General features: G+C 34.3%; 1 protein-coding gene and 1 long non-coding RNA gene across 3 annotated transcripts in view; one reads left to right on the forward strand and one right to left on the reverse strand.

The window, feature by feature from the left end:
- Positions 1-12,787, reverse strand: part of LOC145726153 (uncharacterized) — a 32,967-nt gene extending 20,180 nt beyond the window's left edge. For both annotated transcript variants that reach the window (XM_081975119.1, XM_081975118.1), the window contains exon 1: positions 12,448-12,787. In XM_081975119.1, coding sequence (XP_081831245.1) covers positions 12,448-12,462 — 15 coding nt within the window. In that variant the 5' untranslated portion in view covers positions 12,463-12,787. The remainder of the gene's footprint in view (positions 1-12,447) is intronic.
- LOC145726154 (uncharacterized) overlaps positions 1-25,081 on the forward strand; it is a 67,277-nt gene that overhangs the window by 29,915 nt on the left and 12,281 nt on the right. The gene's annotated exons all lie outside the window — the stretch shown is intronic.

The raw sequence follows: 25,081 nt of genomic DNA on the forward strand, positions 1-25,081 counted from the left end.
ATTAACCCCTATGAGCTTCTTTTTCCAGTGGTGTTGGGCAAAAAATTATATCTGATAAATTGCGTACAGGATGACCAAAAACCGTCAATCACACCCGGCATATTGGAAGTAGAAACGGTCCTACAAGCTTACAGTTCTGAGTTAAGGAGTTGCTTGGGAACATTTTTGGTCTGTTGCAATTTTACGTAACTCTCAGCGTTTTCAAGTTATTTAGCAAAAACTAGTTTGATGCAACAAATTTTCAAATCAGCTGAAATTGTGGTTTGAAATTTGAACACCCTGAAACTTAGTTATTTTTGGGACTTTAGGGTAGTTCAACCACTTAGAAGGACTGTTTTAAAACGGTGTAGAGTAAAAAATTCTATCTTAAAAATTGCGTACAAGATGAAAAAAATAGTGAACCACCATAATTTTCTTGCACACCCTGTAAAAAAAGGAGTTGATTAGGAACATTTTTGGTATCATATTTTTTTTCTTACTTTCAGTGTTTTCGAGTTATTTAGAAAAAACTGGTTTGTGCCACAAATATTTAAATCAGTTGAAATTGTGGTCTCAAATTTGAACACGGTTTAGTCAGGGACAAAATCGCCTGAAAAATCCACTTGGAGTAAAAAAAGTGATTGGATTAAGCACATTTTTGGAATCTTATATATAGCACATTTTAGGAAATTTAATTCCTATCTGATAACATGAAAAAACACTACAAAATTTGATACAGTCAGGGACAAAAGCGGTGTCAAAGTTTTTAAACTGCCAGAAACACAGTTTGAAAGAACAGAAACAAAATCGACTGTAAAACCCAATTGGAGTAAGAAAATGACTGTTTTAAGCACATTTTTGGAATCCTCATTAAATTTTCTATCCAATAACATGAAAAAACACTACAAAATTTGATACAGTCAGGGAGAAAAGCGGTGTCAAAGTTTTTAAACTGCCAGAAACACAGTTTGAAAAAATATAAACAAAATCACCTGTAAAACCCACTTGGAGTAAGAAAATGACTGTTTTAAGCACATTTTTGGAATCCTCATTAAATTTTCTATCCAATAACATGAAAAAACACCTCAAAATTTGATACAGTCAGGGAGAAAAGCGGTGTCCAAGTTTGAACTACCAGAAATGCTATGTATTTGTAATTTACCAGTAACTTACTGGTAATTTACCAGTCAAATTTTCCTGGTAAAGTAAAATATTTAATTGCTGCACTTTTAAAAACAGAAATGGTCTAGAAAATAGATTTTTGGTTGTCTAGTGTACCTTCCTACAGCTTTTTTGTTTAACTCTCTTACCTGGATATTATAATAAATTTGTCAAAATCAGAAAAAGTATTAAAAGTCAGCTTTACAATTATTGTCCTTTTTCAAAGTAATCTTCAAAACAACATTACCATATTCTGTGATTTGTCCGTCTTAATGTCATTTATTACTAACAAGACATATAATATCATAATTATTAACAAAAATGAACAAGTATAGTACGGAAGAAGAGAGGATTTTAAGAAGGAAGCAGTATAGGAAATCCTTTCTGATAATATTTGCTTAATAACATAAAAAAAATGTTTGAACTTATAGTTATAAATATAGATTAAAACAGAATTTTATACTTATACGCTAATCAATCACATAACAACATTTTAAATTTCAGTCATAAAATATCTGTAGATATTCGAGATCCTATTGTTTCTGGATTAGTTAATCTACTTTTGTGAGAGTTTTTAATGTTTTAATACCGGTGTTGATGATGTCAAATCTTTATTTAAGCAAATTAATTGTTATTTTTGTTTAATATGAGGAAATCTACCTGAATATATAAGTGATTATTTATATTTATTATATTTTCAATAAAAAAAGTGGAAAAGCATTTTGTTTTGCCTTCTGCTTGTCACGATAAAGCAATAATTAACCAAGAAAGGCAAGTATTTGTGTCCTGCAATTGAACCACCTGTATATGTTACTGGTATTGTTGAATTTTCTGATACTGAATATCTCAGAAAACACTTGCAGTAATATACATTCTTGAGTATTAAGTGTGTGCAACGCAAAAACGTTACTTTTGTAAAGTACCCAGTTTTAATTAAATAAACATAACTCACTGATATTACAAACAATTTGAACAAAACAAAACAAAGAAAATATAAGCTACAAACAAAATCCCAAAGTTCCCCTTATGTATTAAAATTACTACTCGTTTTTTTCCGCTTCATTTCAACCACCCCCATCCCACTCTCATTTATCATGCACCCTACGGCAAGACGCCATCCGGCTACCCTCGTCAATTTCACCCTCCCTCCACCCCCCACTCCCCTGACCGGATTCGAAACCAACCAGAACGGCCTGCCGGGTGACGGCTGTCATTGTCTCGCTCACGCAAAAAACGAAGGACGGACGACATTTTGTGTTACTCCGGTGCCACGTTCGGTACGGACGTCCTCTAGTCGACCTTGTCGTTAGGCCCTTTGCCACGTGGGCTCGTAGGGCCCACAGACAGGAGATCAGGATGGCGTAGAAGGTGGGAGGGGCCCTTATTTGCCACCCTCAGCCCGTTAATAATGACCGAGGGTTTTTATTGTTTTTTTTTTTTGCGAAAAGGGCAGATGTTTAGGGCTTTCCAGGTATATTTCTGTTACTTGTTTTGCTTAATGCAAAAAGTCAATCAATAGCTTTAAACCTAAGAGTTGGAAAAAACGCGAAAAATGGGTCAAAAACTTTCGAAGTGGAACATTCGTATATTACACAAACTTCGAAGTTTGTGAACTTTTCAGAAAGTTTCTGGTGGTACAAGTATGAGTTTTCAAAATTGTCTGCTCATGATTAGAAAGGGATTTTTAGCAGGGTTGCAGAACATCCTTGAAGGTGGGTGGACCTTTCGGATTTCACCCTAAGGGGAGGGTTGCGGATAATCACTTTGAGCGGAGGGTCGATAAAAGCTTTACATTCTGATTGCGAAGATGCTGAAAGCCAATAGTTAATCTTTTCAACGGAGAAAGGAAAACATTTAAAGGAAAACTAAAATATATTAAAGCTAAAAACTGCATATTATTTGCAATTCTAGAAATAACTTTTTTTTTATAAATTTTAAACTACCGGATTAGTTACAAAGATGTCTTCTAGTTAAAAGTTATCTAATTTTAAATTCTTCATTCTCAGTTTAAAGGTTCAAGTATTAACTACTAATCCAGTGGGTTTACGTTAATCATTTTATTGATTACAATTAACATCATGTTAATTTACAAAGAGTTTGGTCACGTAAAGTATACATTTAAGGTGTACAAACCAACGTATAGATCTTATAGAAGATGAAGACTGTCGAGAATGTACTTTTTTAGCTTTTTAAACTAGAAGTTAAGCAATAAAAAATTAGCAATGTTATGTAAGGCGAAAATGTACTTGACGTTTGAAAGTTTTTAATCAGATTTTTAATATCTAAGTTTTTAACACAACCCTGTATTACTGATCAATCCATTGCTAAGCAGACAAAATTAATGTAAGAACTTGTATGTACTCGTATAGCTACTATTCATAATAAGGGACAAAAATCAAAAATCATCCAGGGACAAAAGTATCTTGTGATATCCAAGTGTGTTTTTGTCCCTCCTTTTCCAGGTTACACCCGTATATGTTTCACTATGTGTATGTCAGTTGGTTTTCTAACCACCTTTTATACAGATGAAGTTACATGCCTGATGAAGCCAAAAAGCAAAAAGGGTTACTATGTTCCTCTCTGCTTCACCCCTCTTTACTATTATAATATATTAATTAATTATTAACTATTCCTAAATGTCCATTTTTTCCTGAATGTATAGATCATCAATATACGGTCATTTCGTATCTGTTTTTTAATGAATGTAAGATATTCATAAACAACAAACTGTTTGTCATTCTCTCGCTTGTTTACAATTTGTAGCTACTGTTCGATTTGAAGCATAAAATTATGTGTGCACGTGACTAATGGTTGCCAAACTTATATGGGATCACAGGACAAGATTTTTTATTTTCCAAATAATATTCTAAAATATACTGGTAAAAAAATCTGAAAAGAAGACAGGTATAACTTGAATAGAACCAATATACGAGTGTATTCCCATTTGGTTACCATTATCTTCCGGTTATCATCTTTCCATTTTGATTAAATAATATTAACTAATGTCCTTTTCTTGTACTGAGAAGTGACATTAATCTATCGGGATTCCTACAAATCATTTTCTGTTCTTTTAGATTGCACAAGCCTTATTACAAAGGTACTTACTGAGTTAATCCAAGATTAATGATTATCCATATTTGCTTCACAACAAAAACTTGGAATTTCCTGATTTTTAGACCTTTCCTAACATATGAATATAAAGGTTATTAGATTAAGTGAATTATTATTGATTCTTTAATTTTTTTTGTGAATTTCCTTAAACCGCATTCCAATTGTTTTACGATTGATTTTACAATAATTGTGCCATTTCAATTTTATCTATTCTGGAATTTATTATCGATATTCAGTGTTATTTCCTCTCAAATGTTTAAAAAAAGTACTTACGTATCGAAATTTTATAATACCAGTATGAGACATAAACTTAATTTTTCTAAAACGACACTTAATCTTTTATTAGTGTGAGTGAAGTTTAAATAAATTAGAATCCTAAAAATAACTGCAAGTGAAACTTTGCAAGTCTTTGAAACATTAAGTTTAATAACAGTGAAGTACAAAGTGACTCAAACGGCAAAGGATAGGGAAGAAATGAAGACTGAAGAAGAGAAGAAGCAGTTTAAATAAATCAATTAAATGCAATGCTCAAACACTATTCATTGGTTATGAGGTTATCAGTACCATACAATTCGCTAAACATGCAGTACATTACGTAAACAGGGGTTGATTTTAACAACCCCCAAAAGTATAATATTGTACAAACCAACAGACAGAGGTCTAAAAACAATTTACAACACACACATTGGCCTTTCTTCCATATTTCATTTTGTCCCAAATTCGTCCTTGCGGATCGGGTATGGCCACGTGGTTTTGCAGGGTCTCCGAACAGGAGATCAGAATGACGTAAGAGATGGGAGTGGCCTGTTTCCGACCCTTGAACGTGACTCGTCAAGTAGGCCTCGCTCTCCCTCTGGGCATCATTAAACAAACGAATATCGAGGGGGCCGTAATTAACTGCTTACGCTTTGCGTGTCGCCCGTGCAGTAAGAGGGTGGGAAGTGTGCGTGAGTGAGTGAGAGAGGGCCAATTTTTTTGGTAATGACAGTCACAGTGTTACAATAAAAATTATCGTAACATTGAAAGGGCATGAGATTATGTAAATCAGGCTACTGGAAACTGGATGGTAACAATGTTTTTTCGTATTATCTTGCCGCCATTCCACTCGAGCAATTTACGTTTTGTTTGTTTTGTGTTCGAATCTCGAGTGACAGCTCGATGAGGATCATCATCAAACAAATCTAATCGCTTAATCGGACGCGTTTATTATAGCCGAGCTCGGTTTCTTTTATCTACTTAATGGAGTGTGCACGTGATTGTTTGGATTGTATTAATCACAATCGAGGTGTAAACACCAGGTTGTTTATTATTGTTGATGGCCGAAGGGAAGCCAAAATGGCGCTGGCCTATAAGAATGATGATCACGACGATAATTAATTCAGTGTCGTGGATCGTGTTATAATTTGGTTGGTTACTGCTTAACCTTATGTTGAAAAGTCAGCCATTTCCTCAAATGTTTCACCTATTTAGCAATGTTCACATTAAACTTAACAATTCAATAATTATGTGATAACAATACGAGTAGTTTCATCTTCACAGCTCTCTGGTTGGTTATAACGTTCTGGCATTGACATCTTTTGGTCTTGTTCTTCAAACTAGATATACAAGTGTAACGTGTGATCATATCTAAAAATTTAGTCCATATTTCATTAGACAGCAACCCCTCTTAATCGTCTATCATTTATTGTGAATCTTAATGTAGAATTCTTCTCATCAGACATGAACGCATAAGCAAAACACGATTCCTAATGAATAACAATAGAAAATCACGAAATAGGAAGGGAAACAATCTTTGTTTGTGTTATCATTGTTATAAAACGCATTTAGGAACAAGTCGTATAAAAATAGTCAATTCTCTCAAAAATACTTATCGTCACATATTACTTGGCTTACCTAACACCAGAATTCGTGTTACAGTCAGCTTGAGAAGTATGATGAAAGAAATATTTTAAAACCGACATTTTGTTGTAGCATGGTTTGGATGTTGTTTCGTTGGGAATACTAAAACAGTATTCCCAACCTGATTTTTGATGTTTTTACAGACTCTTTGATTCTTGCTTTGTACCAAGATTTTTTTCTTGACAGCTTCAAAGAAGAAAATAAAGAAATATTACCGCCTTTTTACTCTCCTATCTCTGTAAACCAGAGGAGATGGGTTTTATTGAGGCCGTTCTTAGAAGCTTAGAAATCGTTCCTTTCGGCACCTTTCTGAGGCGCCTCTGTTAATTTAGGAACTGACGTCTTCCCTGTCCTCATTACTATTCAATACTTATTACAGTTATTTGCCTGACCTCTGCCTGTTTGCAAATCTCTCCTTTATTACAAATGGCGGGAAAAAAGCAGGTTGCTTTTCTGGTATCTAAGTCCGTTTTACGTTCTTGGGTTTTCGGGCTGTTATTTGTCATCTTCAGAATCTTTCAATATCGCAGTTCTCTTTATAAAGGGCTGCACGTATATCTCTCTCAAAACTGTTCATCATTCTTTTGTAAACTTTATTGGTTTTTACTCACTTCAAGTTCCACAACGAGTTTTACTTCTAAATGATTTTAAGTTACTGGTTTTGTCAATTTGTTGCCTTCACGTCTTGGCATCCAGTGATTCTGTTTTTATTACTGGCTAACAGTTACCACTTTGATTTTAAGAAAAATGATGCCTTGAATTGGTTGGCTAGGAAGTGTTTTATCTAAGCTTCAGCCTGAAATATTGTAGGGCTATTACCCAATGACTTTGACGCCTATAGTTTGGGCTAAAACCTACCGGTCCGCCCATTTATGACTGGACTCGGCTATAAACCACTGACATCATATTATAGCTTTAACGGTCTTTTAGGTTAAATCTTTCCTAAGGAATTTGGACTACCTTTGCGTGCATAGTATATGCTGGTTGCATTGCGGATTCGAATGAAATTAAGTCCAGAATCTTTGAGACAGTACGATTTGTTCAGTCTCAGAGTACTCAAAATCCCTTTTTTGATCTAAATTGAGATTTAAAAGAGTCTCCCTTTCTGCAAATCTAAGCAGATGCTGCTGAAGTTTTTCTACATATCTGGTAGAACCAAAGTACCATTCACGGTTTTACCTTCGCCAAGAGTATTTTGCTCCTTTTAGTTTCAGTACCTATTCCAGGAAAGTTTAGTATCGAAACTTTTACCCTTTCCCAAACCCAAAAAGGATTTATTCACAATTTAGAACAAAGATTTTGGTTTTAGTTCTTCTTCCTTTCCTTTCCGCGTATGCTCTGAGAGAGTTTCTTGAGCAACTTCATGCACTTGACATGATCATATCATAATCATAAAGTAGTCAATGCATGTCAAATTGCAAATCTTTAGCAATATTTGACTAATCAGACTTTTTAAGAAAATATCATTAGATACTGATCACTATGGAGAGGAACAATTAATTATAATACATCTTTAATGAACATGAGATAGTTTGATATTAGCACTCTTAGTTTACATATATACTAACGCAAAAGTAAAAAAAAACTGCAGTATTTTGACTTAGTAACAGATTTTGTAATATGGCTTAACCAATTAATCTTTCTGCAATTCTATACTGTGTTAGTGTTCTATAAAGAGCTTCAAATTTTCTTAACTAATCAAGATAATTACCTATTCAATTCGAACCCAACTGACATGGTTACGTCCACAATATCCGTCGATAAATCAACCCGATACACTAGCCATTAACATTAATATCTATTAGGAACAAATTCAACTATCTGCAGAGTTAAGAAATATATGGATAGAGTGAACGGGATTTGATTATAATCAACGATTATTGGCGGTGCTCGATTAAAAGCAGCCTGTCCACAACAACACATTTTAGGCAATTAGCGTTATCGGTTGTTTATTATCTCTCAAAACGAAAGTAGCATTAGCTAACAGTATCGCATATTCAATTATTCTGTCTGCTACTATAAATTTCACTCATCACTTTCGAGGATACAGCTTTCATCGCTTAGTGTGAGTAATTAAGAAGTCGTATTTAAAGATTAGGAAAGGAACCCAACAAGTTGACAGATCCGGAACATGTTTTCAGGTTGGATGCGCCCCTAAAATCCGACAAAACCCGAGCTATTTTCGCAGCTGTTCCCGTTCACATATTTAAAATTTATGCTTGATGGTTGCGGTACAGGGATGGATCTATGTAATTTCATCAAATTGTCATAAAAGTATTGACGTTGCTTCATCGCGATTGTGAAGCGAAAAGTGAAAAAGCTTGCTAGGAAGCCGAATAGTTTCGGTAAGGTTCACGCTACATTGATTAAGCTAATTTCTACCTTTTTGTCTGGGATCAGTTGACTGTTAAATTAACCGCTGCCGTTTCCGAGATTTTAAGGCGCAGGAAAGACGACGCGGTTTTCGTAAATTGCTTTTACTTACACACTTCCTCCCTTACTAAAATGTTTACTCTGGCAAAAACAGAATAAATATTTTGGATAGTCTAAAGCCAAGCCAATAAAATCGGATGGAATCCTTCAAACCAAGACGCGGCCACAAAATTCCAACATCCACCACATGCTAACGGCTTAACCAAACATTCTATGATTATATTACTAAGCCAAACAGAATTAATAACAGTCAACTCGCAGCGAAAACAAACATCGAATATTATTTATCGAAAACACTTGCCGACTCGCTTTCTTACTAATTAGAGAGGAACTCGAAATAGTACGGGGTCTTGTGTATATTTCGTTGGAGATGTTGTGGAGCAAAGCAGTTTTGTAAATTTGGGTTAGGTTGTCACACGAATAAGTTAATGAATGAAAATGCATTTTCAGTAAGACAGTATATTTACATCTGTTAGAGAAAGAAATGAAGATACGAAAATAACCATTCATACAAACTAGATTCTGGAACTGTTTATGTTGAACGTGTTGGATAATATAGGTATATTTAAGCAATAAGTATAAACTATAAGTATAAATTCAGCATAAGAATAATGTAGAGCCAAATGACTCTTCTATAAAGTGAGCTTCTTATGAGTTTGAGACTCACTTAAACAATTCTCCGACTTCAGTTCCTATTTAAATCAAGTATGAAAGTTTCTTTTATTGTCTTCACTCTTATTAAATTAAAGTTTGATCTGCCTTTGATGGAGCATTTGTCTCAAATACTTTTAAGTAGGTTCCTTAGTAGTGGATCCTTTCTTGTGAGTTTTGTATAATCATCACTATTTTACCAATTTCTTAACTTAGAGAATCACCTTGCTCTGGGTTCCATGAGGAGAGGATTCAGGAGGAATTAAAGGAAATGAGAAAGCTAACATTCTGCCTACAAAAGAAGAGAACCCTTCTGTAGCTTGGGGGATTACACCTTTAAACGCGAGCTCAAATTGAAGGAGAAACACGAAAAAGCCATGCTCTGCTAACTCACTGGATTGGCGCACTCTACGAAACTTCTTGGGCGTTACAACCGGTAAAGGAGTAGAGAATTTGTGAAATTGAGCAAAAGAAACCTACGCTCAGGACACTGTCGTTTGAGAGGCCATCTAAAGCAGATAGGCCGAGGAAAACACGGAGACTGCAGATTCTGTGGGAATGACATTTGCTTTATGAATGTGATACAGTCTCAAACACAAAGACCAACTTGTTGAAGATTTCTTCTCTAAAACCGACTCAGCTGCTGGCCTTTATTAAGGCCTTGAAACTAGCAGGAGAAATTGTGATGAGCCTCATCCCAGATAGTAACGGGGGGCAAAATAGGCTTTAAGGCCGCAAGTTTATTGCCACCCCGACAGCTATAATCTAAGTATATTGAATTCTGAAGAACGTAATGGTTTTTCTAAATTGCAAACTTACTTTAAGATATTCGATGATTGATTCACAAACTGCCTATTTCTAAAACCCAAGTTTTGAAAGATTCATTACAAAATTTCACTGCGTTAATGGCATATACAGAGTGTATGAAATATGGAACCCAAACTCTTCAGTACATAACTGATGAGAATCCGTAGATAAAATCAAAAAAAATATTACCTTACTTTTTCCTCTATTTCGGTTAGGTTAGGTTTGAAATAGGAACTTAAGAATAGTTCTGGTATATAACTTCAACTTACTTCATAAATATTATCCAATAACACAACAATGGGATTTGCTAATAACGATATAAGGAGCGGTTTTTAGAATTAACTTTTCTTGAAAGGAATTAATTATGTCTCGATAATTTTCTTGAAACTTCCAGAATGTTCATAAACAACCTTCTGATTTTGATGAACTGTGCTCTGTTAATTCCTCGGATAGTGCAAAATATTGTGGAACCAAGTTGAATCACTAGGGTTTATGTCCAAAAATTGAAGATTTTTACTGTACCAAAGAGGTTTATTTGCTAGCTTGTCGACGTCATATTGATTTTTCGCAATTGACTTCCAGAAAGATTGATTGATCGCAACATGCAACAAAGTACCTCCAGGCTAAAGTACATCTAGGAATTGTTCTTCATCATCACAAAACCTTCTCAAGTTCTTAGTGGATTAGATATAGAGAGAGAGAGAGGCCATCCAATGGTCCAGATGTCACATCGTTAGATTTCTATGTCAAACACCTGTTAAAATGCTGAAGATCTAATAAACAGCAATGCTGCTAATACAGTTACAACTGAAGAGCTAATTCGTGTAGGAGAACACGTTATTATAGATCACAAATTCGAGGAAAACAGCATCACTGACAATATTGTGAATATCACAACATTGCAAGAGAATACAATTTATATACATACCTTGGTCCCTTTGGTTTCAACGAATGTTTAATACTAATTTTTAGGGTGGGTTGTTCACTATTGAATACATTGGTGTATAGATTTTCCATAACGTATGGTACTTAAGATACAAGGTTTTTGGTAACTCATAAATACATTAGTAATCATCAATTGACATATTGTTTCTTTAACAAGTAGCGAGATACTTACCTTCTAATGGATTGTAGTGTTTTGTACGTTTAATGTAGGCACTAAGTTATCATTAAGTTTGCATCAAAACTTTAGTCTTTCTGGGTCATCAATCCATTTCGATTAATTGCGGTTTATGTGCCACTGAAGCTATTTCCTCCAACCAAACTCTGTTTTCTTAATTTTGTCTTAATATTTTTAAATTTTAATAGATTTTGTTTGATGTCAAATTTTATACCTACATGGGATGAGTTCAAACCCCATCAATACCCGTACTAAAGCTTACGGGACCCCTCACAACTCCCCTGACTGATATTATTTTTTACGTTTTGCACCCCTCGAGGCTCCGAAACAAACACACATACCGAAAGGGACGCAACCCATAACCGGCGTAATCTCGCAGAGAGATCCCTAAAGCCCTCTCGAACGGCAACATTCCGGCTCGAAGGCCCAAATTTAATGAAATAGACAAGGACGCTTGCCCTACGGACGTCGGTGCGAGACAAGGAGGAAAGGAAGCGGTTACGCGTGGCAACAATGCCCCGGTAAAGAAAGAGGAGCAAGTCGAAAGCAAGTAGTAATTTGCGAGAGAGACGGATAGCGTGTCATTACGGCTGCCTAAAAAAAGAAAAGCGGCGATACTCGTGACTAGCACTTAAACAAAGAGGTACGCGGTGCTATGCGGCGGAACGAGGACGGAGAGAAAAAGCCGACTAGCCGTGATGTATTTATTGCCGCTCGTCGTTTGTTATTTCGTGCAGCAGCGCCGGCATTTGTTTATTTCGTATTTCTCTTCTTTAACTTGTTCGGGTTAGGGCCGTTGAAGCATCAACATTACCAGAGCCTGTTTGAACCACTAACGGGTGGTCTCACTCGCACTCTCATTAACATTTAAACAAATTCCTTGTCTGTTTAATTGTTTTTTGGAATCAGCTGACCGGCATGGTGATCAGATGTTTTTTCTGGGCTATTATCCGGCCTTCCTTGAAACCGTAACAAATGTCGACATTAGGACGTCAATGAGGAATAATGGCCTTTCTATTCAAGGTGACCATTTTCTATAAGTCCTCGTTTTGTGGCCCATTCGTTTCGGATGACTTTCTTTTTTTTTACAATTGGGATATCAGCAAATGTTAACTTATGTGAACCTGTAAATAATTAGTTTGCATGCAAACTACTGCTACTAACTAACAACTACAATCAACAACTAGTAACGCTGTAATTAACTAGGATAATAAGCGGTAATTCACTACAGCGAAAGTCCTACAGCAAGGTAAAAACGGTGCAATGACACAAAAAATTCACATTACCTCCAAGTTGCGCATTCAACTGTCTCGAGCCGCTATGGTTGCCGCTACAGCGTTAAAAAATCGTATCGGCAACGTCTAGGATCGCGCGACAACCGACAACGCCGCATCGCCTACATACACAGATTAATGTTAAAATATTTCGGGATTCACCTGGCAATTTCACCGGCTTAGAATGGTCGGAATGCGATCAAATTTTCACAGAAGACCTGTCTTACTGTTTCCGATCCGGTACCGTGAAGAAAAACCCGGAAAATGCAATTTGAAAGGAAAAAATCGCGAAATTAACGACAACGTGTTGGCATTCAAAACGGTTCGAACGTACTAGCTGATCGAAAGAACTGAGCTTGGGCTTCGACCCGCCTGAAATAAACCCCGCCCTCGACCAATCAGGACGCGAAATTCGCCATGACGTCACGCGGAAAACGACGAAAGACGCCGAAAGCGCCGCTCGGCTTAGCGGGGAACTCGCATACCATTTTGTTGTGTATGCTGTGTGTGTGATTTTGTTTTCAAATTTTATTTTTGGTTCGAATTTTCGGTCCGGCCTGGGTTTTGATGATTTTAGGCAGCTGTCTGGCAAGAGCGCGAGAGGGGTGGGGGACACGACGTTGATGAATGAGTGGGAACGGGGATTGATTTTTATTGCGGCCGTAAAGTGTTTATTAAAGGTGATCGTAAATGGTAGTGGGCAGTCGTTAGTTGAGGGTTATATTTGCTTTTATTGCGGAGTTTTAAACTGTGCACCATTTTGAACAGGACACCAACTTGTAGCAATTTCTAGACTATTATTGGTAGGTTGACTTGTAATCACTTTAGCCTGATGCTTTGTTATTTATGATTTTACATTTATTTCGTATTTGATCAGTAGTCCGTAAATAAATTCAAAACGATCTGAATAGTATATTACTTATTACCTACAATCTTCTTCTGCTGTCCATTAATGGATGTTTGCGATCACATTTGTCTACCCTTCCTTATTACGCATGGTATGCATTAGGTCTTGCATTGTCCTCAGTCCTGTCCACTGCCTAACGTTACGGAGCCATGACATCTTTTTCCTGCCGATTCCTCTCTTTCCCTTAATCTTCCCCTCAATTATCAATTGCAGGAATTGGTTCCTCTCGTAACGTATTACGTGGCCCAAGTATGCTGTTTTTCGACGTTAAATGGTGTCTAACAGTTCGCGGTCTTTATTGATTATTCTCAAGACCTCATTGTTGGTTCTTCTTGCAGTCCATGGAATCCTCAGTACACGCCTCTAGACCCATCTCGAATGCTTCCAGCTTGTTCATAGTGCTCACCTTCAGTGTCAATCCCTCCCCATTGCCATAAAGCAACACTGTCCAGACATAGCATTTGACAAATCTAATTCTCAAGCCAAGATCGAAATCAGTATTGGTGAGCATCTTTTTGAATTTCATGAACGCACTGCGGGCATTTTCAATCCGGCATCTGATTTCTGTGTCTGATTCCCAGTTTTCACACAGCACACTTTTGGTTGATTCTCATATGTTAGACTTAAGTTTTGAAATTCTTGTGGCTTTCGAGTAATTATCATGAATTTAGTCTTCTTGGTGTTGATATTGAGGCCCATGTTCTTACTGCATTCCCCGGCAGTCCCAAGAATATCCCGCAAATCCTCCATGTTATATGCAATTAGAACTGTGTCGTCCGCATAACGAATATTGTTGACCCATACACCATTCACCTTAACGCCCACGTTGTGTTCTTCTATCGCTTCCTGAAAGATGGCTTCAGAATATGACTGAAGAAAAGTGGAGAGCCATCCCTGCCGAAGTGGCAGTGACGCAATAAATGATGACGTCAGTCAGTCCTAATTTTCGCTTTTATTACTCCGTAGGTTCGCCGGATAAACTAAGGTACTATAGTTCCAAAGGTTTTCATTGATATTTCGCGGTTGCCAGCTTGAGCGTTCCAGATTCCCGGTGATTTAAAAAGTTTTGTTTTCGTGAAGATTAGAGAGATACCTACTAAACTAATTTTGTTTTTTGCTACTAATAGATGAAGCAATCGGCCCTATCATTGCAGTGACAAAATAGCTATTTATGTTCCAAGGGCGTTAGAGGGAACATAATGAAGAGATGTTAATAAACTGTGTTATTAAAGCGAAGTCTGAATTCGGACAAATCAGAAAATGTTGGACAGTTGAAGAATTTTTTTTGTCGCTCTCTACCATCGGCAACGCGGGATAAAGTAACCCCTCACAAAAGGGTAACTTTTCGTTGAGAAAAGCGAAAAATGCATCATTATTAATGTAGAAAAAAGTTATTTAAACAAAACTATAGGTATATTAACTTATTTCTCCGTATCAGTGCAAGAAAGTTGTTTTGTCTATCAAGACCTTTTTTACGAGAGCATTCGGCAACATGGCTTCAGTGTGTGTTTAAGGTTAGCATCAATTATCAATCAAATACATATTGATTGATAATTGAAATTGACAGTGATGCTTCAGTTATTTACCGATTTGAAAAGACTCATTAGAGGGAGGTTAAGCTAGTAAAAAGCAAAATATAAACAAGAGCGAAAAAATTAAATCAGTGTCGTTAGTGGCAACTTTCAAAAAGATCATTTAGGTCATCAGAAAGAGAAAAAAAATACCTTTTAATCCCCGAAAAAATTATTGAAATCGAGTAACTCAATTTGAAGATCAAAAAAGACCCAAAAACTTTGCTGTCCCATTCTTTTTGACGAGCAGTTTATTATACCATTCACCTTAAAGAGCTTAAATGGTAACCGCAACCTCTTTTAGTAACATTAAAAAATATTACATTTTATAATAAAAGAATTAGAAACCTAGCTGCTATACATTTATACAGGGTGATTTCAAAGTTGAGGCTTTCCTTTCACCTGCGAATAGGGCTTCAAAAAATAAGGTTCTTTATCGTTTAATGCTTTTTTGAAATATGAACAATAACGAAGATACAGGGTGTCAAAATTTTACTGAAAAAAATCGTATATCTTAGCCTTAATCTTAATTTGTCCTGAACTCTGTCAAAATGAATACCATTTTGAGAATTTTTCAGTTGGTTTTTGAAAATTTGAAAAAAACTCTATACTGTAATTGGCACTATTAAATAGCTTATGAAAAAGTAAGTAAGAATTTCTAAATGTGGAAAGTATAGATATTGGTTTTTGGTCCTTACGAAAATGGTGCACGTTATAGATGTGACATTCATTTAAGAAGAGATCTCCAATCCAATAAAATACCTATACTAAGTGTCCTGTTTTAAAAAAATACATTAATTTAACTTTACTTTGCCACAATTTTCTGCGACACCCAGTGTATTCCTGACTAATTGTTCCTACATTAACCTGGTACATATTCCCAAAATTTAATTTTAATCAGATATCAAATCGTAAAAACTCCCCGCTGATGAGTACACAAAAGAAGGAAATTAAACTTCTCCCATAAAATTCTGTTATATAGAAAAATCCGATATCCCGTATATTCATCACTGAATTGAGTCATTTTTCCAATTCCTTAAGAATAATAAACCATTAGAAATATAGCTATACGAAAAATGCAAATTAACTGAAACGACTAAACACAATTTTCCGAATATACAAGAAAAAATGTCTGTTATAGCAACCCGTTTCGACGATGAACCAAAATTTGCTCGCAATAATACCTTTCAATGGGAAAACTATTCGACCTATGGATTCTTCAATAACTTTCCTGAAAAAGCAAGCAAATCTTAATGCCCAGCTAAACAAAAGAAAGTTACTATACCTACTTAGTTTTGTTTAAATAACTTTTTCTACATTAATAATGATGCATTTTCGCTTTTCTCAACGACAAGTTACCCTTTTGTGAGGAGTTACTTTATCCCGCGTTGCCGATGGTAGAGAGCGACAAAAAAAATTCTTCAACTGTCCAACATTTTCTGATTTCGCTTTAATTTACACAGTTTATAAACATCTCTTCATTATGTTCCCTCTAACGCCCTTGGTACATAAATAGCTATTTTGTCACTGCAACGATAAACATTGAGACAATTTCTAAACTTAACACTATTGAGTCATATTAAAAGCAACATTATTTTACGAAAAAAACGATACCATAGTGCGAGCAAACTGGAATACCTTGAATTTTTCGAACAAAAGAAAATATACATAATTTTCTGCTTAATAAACTTGGTATTCTTGTCAGTACGGCCGGATATTTATGGAAGTTTCAACGACAGAATGTGAATTCAATTTGACGTTTAGTAAATTACGTTATACACAATTATACAGACTGGAAATAGGTAAAGCTAATTTTTGTAGCCCAAATAAGGCAAAAGCCATTGAAACTAACAATTGAAAATACCAATATATTAACATTAACGAACAGAAAATGTTTGTTTACTAAAAGGTGGCATTTTTAACGAAACAGGAAGATATTTTTTAAAGCAATATGCACATGATGAAACATAAAAAAATAATCAAAAAACATCCCTGGGAATTACCCACAAAATTTATAAAGTCCGCACTAAACTTTCTTTCAACAGCTTTAACATTCTAACAGATTGATAATTAGATTGCTTTACAATGTTCCACCATTTAACTAGAATGTCAAATTAGTCTTTCTTTGAGAAAAAAATAATGAACTTTTAAGTAAACCTTTTGGCTTATTTTAAACTTGTCTCAATCAGATTAAAAGCAGAAGCTTAACACATTTGACGTGTTTATTAACATAACCATAGTCGTAAAACCGGACGTAAAGCCTCCTTTATCGCCCTGGTTCGTTTCGAATTGGTTTTGTTGCATTCACTAAAGTACCGGCGAGCGGTTTTCCTGAGTGCTCACACACGTGATCATTAATAAAGCCTCCGTTCGGCGTGATGGCGATCTATAAAAATGCCTGGCCGTCATTTACACGTCTTCCCTCAATTAAATATGGATATTACGGCACGCGCAACCCATTTGTTGTGGTTCCCACATGGTCTGATGGCCAATTTGGTCGCAACTAGATCATTAACGACGATGACTTATTCGGGCAAATCATTTTAATCGTTCTGGTTTTTTTCGTTGCCAATCAAGTGGAGTTTTACTTTCTCTGAAAGTTTGCTAGATATGTGATCATTTTTGAACGGGTTGATGTCTTACTCACAATTGGCTGTGTAATGTTTGTTTACGCCTAAAGTGTCCATATCGGACAAAATTGGGGGTTTTTCTCTCTGAAAACAATGGGCGGAAAGGTTACACATTTTTTTTTGTGACAAAGTTTAATAAGTATTACTTTACTTTCCATGGGAGAGAAACATCGTGCGTAAACCGTCGTACGTACTACAGGTCGAAAGAAAGACTATACCACCATGAATCGAATAAATAAAAACGTTATTCTTTCCGCCCTCTAGGTATAAAGTCTGATGCAGGGAATATAAGCAATTTTAGGTACTTTGAATCCCCTACCTCCTGTTTTGAATTTACTCTCAATTATGAGACTCGAATTAGATAATATTCACCCTGTTAACCTCATCTAAAGTTGGAAAGGGTCATTATCTACTTTTACTTTCGGCCTTCTCTTATTTTTGTACACGTATGTAATAAAGAAAGATGAGATACACATGCAGTTTTTCACTATTTGGCAACGTTGATACTTATTTAATACCGCGTCAAGAAAGAAGATCACGTCACCCTAACCCTATTTTACTGTTTATGGTTTTGGCTTTGAATTGGTTTATTTTTTACTGCTGCATACACGGTTCTTTTAATAGTTGTCAAAAATTAAATCATTGATTGCTTGCTATAAAAACCATACTACAAAAATACAGATTATTTTTTTTTTATTAATAATTGTTTTTTAGGTTTTGACATTTTTGACATTAGTGACAGATATCACGTGGTTTTAAAGGATAATTTAGCTAGGCAGTCACGTGACCATTGTCAAAAGTCGTAAATCACAAAAACGCGTTTTATTTCAAAGACTTCAAGAAAAACGTTTTTAAATCTTGATTTTTGCAACTTTTGAGCATGATTTTACAGTTTTGACGTTAGTGACAGTTGTGACGTAATTGTAGAACACTATTTAGTTATACGGTCACGTGACAATTGGCAAAATAACTATCATAAATCTCAGAAACCAGTTTTATATCAAATACTGCATGAAAACGTTTCTAAACCCTGATTTTTGCAAATTTTGGACATGGTTTGATAGTTTTGACGTTATTGACCGTTGTCACGCGATTTCAAAAGACTATTTATCTAGACTATGAAAGTGACAATTGTCAAAATAACTGTTAAATCTCATAAAATGGTCTTGTTTCGAAAACTGTGTTAAAATGTAATTCATGCAAATCCTAGTAAAATTTTGACAATTCTGACATTAGTGACATTACGTGGTTTTAGAAAATAATGTGGAGTAGAAAAATGATTGTTTTAAGCGCATTTTTAGAATCCTTATTAAATTTCCTATTCAATAAACTGAAAAAGTATATAAAAAGTTTCACAACCAACATAATGGCAATAACGTAGTTAAAAACCGTAGATTATATACAAAAAACATGAGAACGGTAGAAGAACCACAAAGATGTTCCGTTTTAACGGTAAACCTGGCAACATTGCTTGTACTGTTGTGAAGATCATTTTATTGTAAATAGTATATGATTGCTCAAGAGTAGAAAGTACATTTAAACACTTGGAAAGGCTGAAAGGAAAAGTTCACAAAATAAAAACCATATTCAATATCAATATTATTGAGGTTAAACTGTGGTTATACTGGTTATGATGTTATATTGAATAATTTCTTCTTTGCTGTACGCCAATGTCAATATTGTCAATCTTTGTCTGTTTCATGTCTTGCCTTTCTTGCACTCACAAACTGATTAAAAGCGACGTTGACAAAAGTAAAAAACTGCACGTGATGTCACACGTATCTTTTTTTACTAATTACAAAAATATGTGTTAATCCCTTGATACAATTTTCATCGGTTTAGCGATGTTTCTTCATTAGCTTTAAGATAAAAGTGAACTTTTAATAAAGTTTGATTAGGTATAGTAGCATTCCCCATTTTCTTACAAAAAGGTAGGATAAGATAAGATAAGAGTACTATTTCACTATGGAGATTACGTAAACGACATTTTTTAAATACTAACTTTCCTAGACAGTGAATTTGCTACTAATTTTTTTTTTGTTTTTTGCTGGTTTGTTGGAAAAATAGAATTTCACACTATTTTTAACTGAGTTGAATACAAGATTGACTTAGGCTCGGTTTTGATACATAAAAACAGCTTTATCAAAATTTCAAAAAAAATCAAAATGTTGAAAATTGTGAAAATGCGCTTAAAATATCTCAGATAAGTATGATAGGCACATGCAAACCGTTTTGTTCTAGCATCAAACGTTTGCCTGCTACAGCCATCCAAATATTGAAAATTTCAATATTTAACGGTAAATATCTCGAAAACGACAAAATTTAAAGACACTTTTCAGGACAACATTTGTTTTTTGAGTTTTGGTACAATAATCCGTTGTTGCCACTGATTTCATGTAGATATGGCAACGCTCGAATTACAAACATATATTAGATGTGTTTTGGCCCTTTTAGTTATAAGTTTTGTTGCCAAGCCCCCATGTTGGATAGCTTTCCAAATACAGTACCTTGCATTCTTAGTTGGTTTTTCTTATTATGGAATTATAATATTGAAAAATACAATGTAAACCAAATTGAATGTCGTAATAATATTTAAAATAGTGTTTTTAGAGCTATTGTTTGAAGTAATATCTTCTTTATACATCTACATAATCACTGGCAACAGGAATGATTGTAAAATAATTACTGAAATCATTGGAAACGATAGTTTGGTAGTTTTGTGAATTTACCTATCGATACTTTTTAATAACAATTCAGCTGTAAAACCACAAATAAAATCAAAATGGTAAAAAATAGTAACTATAACAATAATAAATATAAAAGAATACAATCAACTCTTGTCAAAAAACTTTTGGTTTTCCATTTAAAACTCATATAATGGTGTATAACTTTGAAAGACGTCCGTTTTTAAAAACCTTAATTGGCTTTCTCAGTTTCTCATCATTTTTATAAACTTCTGCATAAAAACAAAACATACTGTTTTATTAACATAGAAACTTTGCTATTAACAACTTTAAAAACATATTCATCTTCCAAGTTACAAAGTGATGGAATTCATGACCATTTTGGGGTCCAAAATAAAAACGGTAAACCAGAAAAGGTTTGCAAGCGTCCATTTGAAAACAGTTTCAAGAAATCCTTACCAACACAACCTTGAAAGAACATCTGTGTTAAATTTTGCAAGATTCGGACAAACAATATAATGAAGAATGTTGGTTATTAGTATTACAAAGAAAGGATAATTTAAAAAAAATCGTTTATAAATAATTTGCTGGAGAGAAAAGTCAGTTTTTGCTGATCACAAATCGGTTTAAAATGATCTCAGTTATACGGGATTGCTGAAGTGTTTAAGCAGTCAACTGATTAAATTATTCAAAGAAGCTAGTAATTGACGAATTTAGTAACATAACTGTTTGTGTATGTAGTACCAAAGTTAAATTTTGTATACAAAAATACAAACTTATTGTGTTTGTAAAAGATCAACCAACATCTTTTTGGAAGTTCAGTTACAACACAGTTTTAAATAAAAAAATCTGTTTATATACTTTTAGATGTATGTTTGTCTTATTATATATTATACTATTGTCTATATACTTAATATGTAGTTCAATTAATTATAATTAATTTATACAGATCCGTTTTTTTGTTCTTAAATACTCGAGAGCATTTGCATTGTTTACACTAATCTCTTATAACAATTATTGTATAGAATAATATTCAATTTTTGCAGAATAAATTAAATAATTAATAACATTTCTGTTTTAATGCCTTAGCTATTAAACTTTTAAATCAAACTAGTCAAGTAAATGATTTTAATTAAAGAGCGGTTAATTATGTAAGTCGCCGCCTTGCGTTTAAAACCAAGCCTTGTTAGACTGGTTTTTTTATGGGAACTAATTGGTCTTTATTCGCTGAAAGGGCAATGAGTTGGCCATAAATATTTTTTTTGCATCATAATCGTATAATACGACTATGCCAATCAGTTTTATTACAACAATTTTATTAAATTCGTTACTCATAAGCACAGTAGAGCAACAATAATACTCTGGCTATAATGTGTCGTAAGTAATAGTTATTTACATTACTAGTGGGGTATGAGCATTTTTATAGTCACGAGTGGGAGTGTTGCCACGACGAGGTCGTAGACCGAGTTGTGGTGATCACACGAGTACGTTAATTTGCCATACCCCACGGGTGATGTACAACATTTTATCTACGACCATCAGAAGCAGCGTAAAGTAAGAAAAAAATTCATATTTTGTGCAATGTGAACTATTTAGGAACGTCTCGTATATGCTTGCTACGGGTAGTTATTTGTTACCCTTAAATCTTGTCATCTACGCTGTACTGTTTTGGTGTTGTTGCTATGGTGGCCATTTGTTTCCACATATCACTTAAGCGACAATTTAACAGTGTCAGTCACAAATTTTTAAAAGTGCATTTCGTTATGAACATGTCTGAAGAACTTCCGTCAGATATTGAAGAAGCTGCCGCAAACGTGGTATCTGGCTTGTTGCCTGCCAAGTCAAAGGAGAAATATGAAAAAATGTATCAACGTTTTGTCACCTGGTGCGAGACCAAGAACATAAAGAGTCCCTTTCAAGAAAAAGTGTTACTCGTGTACTTTGAAACCTTGGCAGCAACCTATAGTTCATCCAGCCTTTTTTTTTTTTTGTGTAAATTCGATCCAAGAACTTTCTAATTCAGGAATTCATTTCACTTTTAATATTTATAAAAAGTAAAATATAGTTATTATTTAAGATAGGTCTGTTCATGGTTTTATCAAAGTTATGTTTCAATTCAATAAACAATTACAGCAGAAATTTTCATTTAAAGTTGTTTTATCGCACTAGTGCGATAAAATCGATTATTATCGCACTAGTGCGGTAAAATCGCTCATTACGTAACTCAAAATGAGCTATGTAATGAATGATTACCATGCTAGGAGTAGATAAATAATTTTTTTACTTACACGTGGAATTAGCTTACTGAAAAAGATAATTTACTTTTGAAGAAAAAGTACAATATTGTATTAAAATAGCTTAATCATGTTAATAATAATAAACTGGGTTGTTGTTGGTTCATTAATAAATCGTCAAATTTTCAAGAACGTTAGAAAACGTCAAAACAACTATTTAGTCCGCCATCAGTTGACTCAAGATTAGATTAGATTAGAGTTACAGGGTGTTGAAATTTAAAGGTAGAAATAAATTTTACTTGTATAGGCAAAAAAAAATCACTTGACGTCTTTTGGCGTTCTTGAAAATTTGTTAATAATTTGAATAAAGAGTGTAGTACAGTTTAAAATTGTCTTTGCTACAGAAGAGATGTGATTCTAAAAATTCAATGAATATAACGAACCACTTTGCTTTTGTTGACTATAACAAAGCGTTCGACAATATAGAACTGTGGGCTATTTTTGAAGTCTTAAATAATGCAAAGGGTTAACTCAAGGTATAAACCCTGCTTAAAAATTTTTACAATAACGCAACATCCCTTATCCCTTACAAAAATAGCATACAAACCAAAAAAATCCCTATAAAAAGGGAAGTTGGAAAGGGTTACACCATCTCCCCAAAGCTGTTCACTCTTGCATTGGAAGATGTTTTCTAGGCACTGGAATGGAGCAGAAAAGATATACAAATTGATGGCAAATATCTAAACCATCTTCGATTTGTCAAGAAGTTAGGAAGTTGAACATATGATTAGTTATGGACTTGAGGTAGACAAAAATTACGACTAAAATTGAAAATGTTGCTATATGTTTTGGAGATCAAGTCATAGAAAAATGCAAAGAGTATGTTTATTTGGGACACATTATTAAATTGGGTAAAGAAAATCAAACCGTTAAAATCAATAGAGTTCAGCAAACATGAGCAGCTACACGAAAACTGTCACATATACCAAAAGATAAAAATATCCTAATAAATCTGAAAAAAATAATATTTAATTCCTATACAGGGTAATTCAAATTCGATCCTCACCATTGGGAGTTTTAAAAATTATTTTTTCTAATTTTGGCATATAAAGTGACACTTTTCAAAACTGATTAGAGTGACAAAAGGTTTTACTTTATGTAACTAGTTACATAAAGTATCACTTTATGTAACTGGTTAAGAAAAGTTCATTTCATCACTCCCTGTTTTTATGCATTTCCGTAGAAACATAAGGGACGACATCCATCATAACATGTCGTTGTCACAGTTTATACAAGGTGCTATGAAAGTGAATATTTGTGTTAAATCACTTTAAAAGATGGTTTTTACCACTTTTTGGTCAAAATTAGAAAAAATTATGTTTGCAACACGTTTCGAAAATGTCTTATTGTGTAACTCATTCAAATTGTAGGACCTCGCTGCGCTCGCCCTACAAACATTCATTCGTTACACAAAATCGATCTTTTCATAACTGGTTACATAAATAGCTAATATACAGTGCGTTTTTTTTAACGCGCAACATAGGATTTCACGTGTTAAATTTTTAAGCCCATGTTAGACCATGTTATTTTGGAACTACAAATATAAAACTTGACGGGTGGCTATTTCGTACCCTGAAGCTTACGTAAATTTACCAATTCGGCCTAAAAAGTGTTAAAAAACTTGCAAAAAATCATCTTTTTTCGAAAAGGTTTTATCGTTTCATACTCCCTGTATGCATTGTTGTTCTTCGTTGTTTTTGATACTGGCACGGCAGGTAGCAGGTAAAATTTGGCGTAGAAAGTAAAACAGGGTGATCATTAACTTTATATCAAGAAAGTTAAGAACAAAAGAAGTATTTTTATAAGTGAATTGTTCAAAGTGACCTCCATTTGAAGCCAAACAGTATATTCCAAACAATCATAAAATGCCCTTTTGACGTTCAAAAGATGTCGGGTCGTGATGAAGTCAAAATAAGTCACTTTACCTGCTACCTGCCCTGCCAGTATCAAAAACAACAAGGAACAACAATGCATACAGGGAGTATGAAAGGATAAAATCTTTTCGAAAAAAAATGATTTTTTTGCAGTTTTAAATCACTTTTTAGACCAAATTGGTAGACTTACTTAAGCTTCAGGGTACTAAAGACACACCCGTCAAGTTTTATACTTGTAGTTCCAAAATAACATGGTCTAACATGGGCTTAAAAGTTTAACACGTAAAATCCTATGTTGCGCGTTAAAAAAAACGCACTGTATATTTCCGGAAAAAACTGAAATTTTGATTTTTTATTTTTTATTTTTATTTATTTCTAACCTTATTTGCAAAGATATCCCAAAACTGAAAAAAACATTTTTATTGCCACTTTTTATCAGCTATACGATGACGGTTTCATATTTGTCATTATCAACTTTCTTTTTGGTTATGGACGCCATATTGGATTTTTACACGACCAAAAATACAGCATTTTATTCTGAATACAGTGGTGTATGACAACAACTAATGATTTGCTTTATAAATGACAAATTAATTCAATACAAATTAATTTTGTCTTAGCTGGCTTTGAATACAGTCAAAAATGCCCTAATTTTAAAGTCAATGACAAAATGGCGACAATTACAG

The sequence above is a fragment of the Ips typographus genome, linkage group LG3, assembly GCF_016097725.1.
Source record: "Ips typographus isolate SLU linkage group LG3, UJ_Ityp_2.0, whole genome shotgun sequence".
Lineage (NCBI taxonomy): Eukaryota > Metazoa > Arthropoda > Insecta > Coleoptera > Curculionidae > Ips > Ips typographus.